This window comes from Apium graveolens, chromosome 3, assembly GCF_009905375.1.
Source record: "Apium graveolens cultivar Ventura chromosome 3, ASM990537v1, whole genome shotgun sequence".
Classification (NCBI taxonomy): Eukaryota; Viridiplantae; Streptophyta; class Magnoliopsida; order Apiales; family Apiaceae; genus Apium; species Apium graveolens.
The window spans coordinates 170231360-170238274 of NC_133649.1; the positions used below are offsets into that span (position 1 = coordinate 170231360).

Below are 6915 nucleotides of genomic sequence, written 5' to 3' on the forward strand. Positions count from 1 at the left end.
GAGCAGTATTTAAAATTGTTGAACACATAAAAAATGACACACTTTACCATCGAATCAAAATGAAAAAAATCGCAACTTCAGAATGTATTAACATCGTATAAGAGAATGCATCGTACTGTAACCAAAAGGATAACACGAAAACAATATACCTTTGTAACAACTTTCTTACCGCTTATGACTTCAAATAGAACAGCTTACGAGGGCATAGAGAGAATTTACTTGCTTTAAAATGGGATTTGTCTGTTGGTAAGTAGAAGACTGATCAGTGCACACAGCCTTTCGTGCAAAGAACAAACATTTTAACATCATTCTAACAAAAAACATTCATTTCATGAGGTATCAAAGAAAATCATTCTGTATGTCATTCCAACCATTTGAACAGAAGATCATTAGAAAGATAATATGCCAACAAAAATGAAGAAACCAATCTACTGATAAAACCAACTTATAATTAATAGTTCTAATAAACAAAGCAGGCAATAACATCATGGACATGAAAATCCTATCTCAAAATCCTCAATACACATACTATAGACATAGCACTCCACTTCTGCATTCAACTACAGATTGAATTACTTAGGATGATGTCGATCAACCTGATGATGAAAGGCCTTCGGTTCTACTCTTTACAATTTTATGAAACACTTCCCTAACTTGTCGTTCCACCGGGTTCAGTCCTTGCTTTATAGCCTCATTAACTAATCCTAACTCCTTTACTCTCTTTACAACTTCTTCTTCCTTCTCCTCATTCAAAGGGAAGCTAGCAGAATCAATCAGCTCATTCAAAATTCGCGCACATTTCTCCATGTCATGAATCTCTTTCATTAAACCACTAGCAGCCCTCTTATCTCTCTTCTTCGATTCATCCAATATCTTCTCATGAAGAGAAAGAATTGGATAAGCCCAAACAAACTGCTTGGGCATATGAAAACTAGCATGTAGACCGCGATCCTGACAAGGTATTGCAGCTACAAGTGCCCACATCACAAAATACAATACATTATTCATTGTATAAACAGCCACAGCTAGTCCATTGGTAGCCATTGTCTCATTAGGCTTAGGAGGAGCTAAATTATGCCCAATTGCTTGCAACTGCTTAGCAGCTGACCAGGAACGTGAAACACTCCACGACAATGACCTATAATGTCCCATTGATTTCTGATCTTTCAGAATATTATTTCGCCCAAAAGACCTGTTCCTATGAGAAACAGAAGAACTGCCCTCTTTCTCATCCAACATTCCAATTGCTAAATCAATCAACGCCTTCTTTGCTCGACGAAATTGCCCTTCTCCAAGAGTTCTCTGATTATCCAAAGCACACAACACAATCTCCAATTGCTTCTGCCATTGCCTAATAATCTCGATACCATCTCGGATTGCATTACAAACATCTAAAGCCTTAACACTCCTCTCGAAAAACTCCGTAATCAAACGATCCATTGGAGCTCTGTTCACGTACCCTTTATTCCTAGACACCAATGTTGTAAATTCCTCCTGGCAATCAAGAAACACATTGAGTAACTTCTGAACCCAAGATAGTGATAGAAAATCATCAGCCGTATCAGCTGACAAATCACTAAACTTGTCAGCTACATATTTTTGAAAAAATTCAAGCTCCTGATCTTGACTAGTAGAGTGAGGAGAATCCATTGAATGAACCTGATCACGACGTAAACTAAAGAACGAACGAGTCGTGTGAGAAGCTGATGATCCTTGATAATCTGTTGCTGGCATTTCTTACATTCACCACAACCAAAAACCCCAACAATTCCTTTTCAAATTTCAAAATATCAAACAAAAAACAAGAATTTTACACCAAAAAACAAAATAACCCCAAACCAAATTGCTATAAATATATCAAAAGAGTGCAAGAAACTATAAAGAATCAAAACCCAAGCACACAAAATTTGACCTTTTTTCCCCCAATCACACAAACCCTAGTAAACATAAATCAACAGAGCTCGAGAATCTCTCTGAAATCAAACCCCAATAACGAAAAATGTGATCTTTTGTCTTGAAAGACAAAGAAAAACCCAAAAGGAGATAAAAACTCAAGATTAATGATCAAGATGAAAACGGGTCATATGTATTTGAAGGGTCCAGAGAGAGAGAGCGAGAGGGGTGTTTTGAAACCCTAACAGGGAGGAGAGTGTATATATATACGAATTGGACCGCGTACAATGGTTGTCGGGAACTAGAAGAGTTCGTCAAAATCAAAGAGTTTACTAAAATAATACACTTTTAATTAACGTTAATTACTCTTTTTACTGAGCTATTCTCGCAGTAATTTATGATTTATGAACAATATTAATTCACACGCACTCTACACGCCTTACATGTTTGTCAGGGCCCACGTATTTGATGTCATTTGATTTGATTGAATCTCAGCCGTTGATTTGATAGCGAAGGAAAGCTGTAATAAAATGCCACGTAGGAAATTGATTTGAGGGGGAAGTGATAGGCGAAATTACAGGTGGCGGATGATGTGTGGTGGGACCAGATGGACGGAGTCTTGAAACTGAAAAGAGAGAGGAGTGACGTAGCATGTGGGGTCAGGAGGTTGCTGATTCTCCGTTGGCGCGTATCGAAGAAAATGACCTCGTCAAACTACTAGGCCCTTTCACTGTTCACTAATCACGACAACTAATGTTACAGACTACTGCCCGGATTTGTTAGCACAGATATTCAATTGTAAAGTATATAAGTCAAATTAGTCAAAAAAAATGTTGTAGACTACTCACATGCACTGTGCTCCTCAGATTTTTCGGGAGAGAAGAGATGGGAGAAAAAAAGAATAGAAAAATAAAATAGTAAAAGGAAATAAATCAGTAATGTGCTCTCGAGTTTGTGTAAAAAATGAGAAAAAGTGATAAAAAAGAAAATGTTAACATGACAGTATCTTTCCAAATCTTCCCATTTTTGGGAAGAAAGTTTTGGGGGGAAAATATAGAAAATTTTCTCTCCCGATCATTTCTCTTATCTTGCCAAAAAACTTAGGAGCACGTAAGAAAATTTTAAAATTATCATTTCTCTTCTCTTATTTTCTCTTCATTTTCAAACTCTGGAGTACAGCGTTACACCCGCTTGTTTTTTATTATTCTATCATTTTGTAAGATGAAAATGTCAAAATACTTGTAATTTTGTTTCCATGTAAAATCTTATTTCTCTCCCGATCATTTCTCTTCTCTTGCCAAAAAACTTTGGAGCACGTAAGAAAATTTTAAAATTATCATTTCTCTTCTCTTATTTTCTCTTCATTTTCAAACTCTGGAGTACAGCGTTACACCCGTTTGTTTTTTATTATTCTATCCTTTTGTAAGATGAAAATGTCAAAATACTTGTAATTTTGTTTCCACGTAAAATCTTAATCAAATATAATTTAACCACGGACTTTACCCGCGCGGTACGTGTGCTAATCAAAAAAAATGTATTTTTTTTATTTTTATAATAAAAAAATAAAAAAATATTTTTCATTTTGTTTTGTAATTTAAAATTTTATTTTACGGCGAAAGTCATGGTGTGAGTTTATAAAAATAATATAGCCACGAATATTGTGCTACTCTATATGCCAAAATTCTTGTTATAAATATAATATAGAAAATAATAACCAAAATAATTAATAGCCAAAATAATTACTTTGGAAAATAATTATAGAAAAACACTAATATATTAGAATTCCGTAAAAATATGGGTTGGCTATGGCCCAATAAAACCCACCGAACGAAGGCCCATTAGACAATTATACTGTAACATCCGGGATATCGCGTGTAATTATTTTTATCAATAAATAATTTTTATATGATTATTATGTGATTTTTGGTGAATTATCTGATGATTGGTGTGGATATGTGAGTGCTTATATGTGATACATTATAAGTATGTTAATTTTATTATGACCATAATAAAATATAGATAATTACGGTATTTTTCTTGTAATTTTTGGGCTGTTATATGATTTTATATTGATTTATGAATTTTTTAATTATTTTCTGAATAATTACAAAATTATTTTATAAAGTCGGGAATCGTCTGACTTCAACCGTTTTTACGTTTTTACAACCCGAAACTCTTCCAAAAACTCCTTCCTAACCTAATCTGGTAATTCCGAACATTTTCCGTGTTTTGACTTTTTCAATTCGGATTACGGTTTGACCCGTGCGCGACCCGGCGCAAGATTTTCAATACGATAATTATTTCAATGTACCAACAAGACCCGTATTCTCGAAAGACGAGGTATTATTACATTATTTTCGTATAAAGTGTTTTATAAGAAGCCCAGTTTGGATAATTATCCAGTTTGGGTACCAAATCAGATAGTTTTTACAGTTACTTAGCGGCTAAGGAACTGATTTAACGATCCAAACGAACCAATATTCCAAAAATATATATAGCCCTTTTATTATTTCATTTTATTCGTAATAATCATAATTAATCAGTAAACAATAAGATATACAAAGAAAAATCTTAAAAACGATACGTTCTTGAGAATCAAACGTACGAACGAAGGCGTTATCGAACTCCGATTCGGGCGTGCAACATATCAAAACGAAGCTCTCGAAAGAACCTTTCTGAATCAACCATCACTTTTGGTGCATAAATCGAGGTATTTTTCTGATTTAATTATATTATTTCTAATTATTAATGAATTAAAATATGAATTTTTGTTCGAGATGTTGTTTGTGTGATTTGATGATTGCATGTTATAGAGCATTAAATTCTGAACATTTTGGTATATTATACTCTTGATTTGGAGTTCAATAATATGTTTAATTTTGAGTTTAATTCTCGGAATTAGAAATTAGGGTTTTAGAAACCATGAATGTTCTTAAGTGGAATTAGGAACTTTTGATTCAGTTAACCTGGGTTTGATTGAGTTATACTAGCAGATAGATCGTGTTAAACGAGTCAATTCATATATATAGTTTCTGTGTTGGAACCCCGAATCGAGTGGCCGGATTTTCAAGCATCTCGCCGGCGTTAGTGGCGACAGTCGCCGGGAACGGGGTTTCAGGGGATGTCTGTGATCTATTAAGCCGTGTTATTGTTGCTGTAACAAATTGGAATTGGTTGGTAACAGAATTCGCATCAAACCATCCATTTTTGGCTGTGAATTAGTTCGCCGAAAAATATCCCCGGCCGCCGGATTCTGCAGTTCATCCGACCGGGTTACGGGTTTCTTCCCGACCCGTTTTTCAAATTAACAGACCCGGTTTTGATCTGATTATCTCAAAAATATTTCTAAAAATTGTGTTTTTACAATTTGACCCCCAAAACTTCTGAAATCTTGTAAATAAAGGATGCCTGTTTTAAAAACTTTCAGAAAATGGATTTCTGTTTTAAAAATAATTTATTTATTATTTTAAAAATCAGAAAAATAGTTATTTAAATTTTTTTAAATTTAAAAAATTGTTTTAATTATTTATTTATTAAAAACAAATAGAAATTATTTTATTAATTAATTTTAATTAATTTTTAATTATTTTAATTAATCGATTAATTTATAATTAATTGATTAATTAATTTATTTAATTACTTATTAATTTTAATTGATTTAATAATTAGATTTAATTATTTAAAATTGATTTAAAAATTTCAAAAAATAGTTCCGAGCTTTAAAATATTATTTAAATTGTTTTCAAGACTCGATAATTATTATAAAATTATTTTAAAGTCAGATTCGGGTATTCGAACCCTATTATTTAATTATAAAATGATTCGGAGTCCCGTTTAAATTCTAAAAATTGTTCAAAAATTCGTATTAAATACCTGGAAAATCATGTTGACTCCGAATCTTCTTTGCAAAATTATTTTAATTGAATACCTTGCGTGCTATGTGCTACGTGCTATTTGATCGATGTGTTATATGCCTATGTGGTTATTGTTTGACTGTTTTAGTCATAACTTTCAATCCGTAGATCGGATTTGGGTAAAATGAAGGGTAGATAAAAGCTTATAACGTTTATGTGACGATTAGAATAATATGAGTATGAATAATTGATAGATACTTGTGATGCCTAGCAGAGTCAGTGAGGCATAGAAAAGGAAACCAGTGATCCATAAATAGAATCGAAGCGTAGAAAGAGAAGGAAAGTGATTGATAAGTAGAAGCAAGGCATAGAAAGAGAAGAAAAGTGGTTGATGAGTAAAACTATTAGATGAGTACCAGTAAAGTGGAAATCGTCGGTGATAAGACAAGTACTTCTGAACCTTCTTCAAAATATATTGCAAATATTTTTGAACTGTTTCATAACATTTGCTATTATTCAAAATAACTCATGTTTTATATTGCAAGCGCTTTAAACTATTTAACCTTGAACCCTGATTCTTATTGATCTTAAGCCATAAGCCTTATTCTTCATAAACCATTGATTGTTGAATTCCCAGATACGAGCCATACCCATGCGATACTACTCCACAAATACATATCTACCACATATTGATTCTGATATTGAATTTCGTAATATACCAACCCTTATGTTAGGTCACACACACACTGTAGAGGGGGGGGGGGGGTGAATACAGTGTATAGTACAATCAAATCGAACTTTAAATCAAGTAACAGAAAACAAACTTTATTGAAACAATAAACTCTGTTACAATATGGAACTGTTCTCTCTCAGTGATGAACAAATATCACGAGAGCTGCTAGGGTTATAATGAATAATCTTCTCGATTGTGATAACACTTATAGTGTAAACCCTTTGTCTGTGTTTATATACTACACAGTTACAAGATAATCGCTAATTGACATGGAATATAGTTCTGCTTCCTAAAATATATCAATCAGATATCTTTTCTTCCAAGTATTCTATTCTTCATAGAATTCCTTCTTCATGCATATCTCTTCTTATGTTTATCTCGATCTTCTTTCCTTTAACCAACTGTCTTCCTTATCTGAACGTCCTTCAGTACTTA

The 6915-nt window shown here is 33.0% G+C and overlaps 1 protein-coding gene across 1 annotated transcript; it reads right to left on the minus strand.

Annotated features, from left to right (window-relative positions):
* Nucleotides 1-429: 429 nt before the first annotated feature.
* On the minus strand, nucleotides 430-2153 carry LOC141712929 (protein ROH1D-like). Its single transcript, XM_074516062.1, has one exon. The coding sequence runs from the start codon at nucleotides 1732-1734 to the stop codon at nucleotides 592-594; it is 1143 nt and encodes a 380-aa protein (XP_074372163.1). The 5' UTR covers nucleotides 1735-2153; the 3' UTR covers nucleotides 430-591.
* Between the last annotated feature and the right edge of the window lie 4762 nt (nucleotides 2154-6915).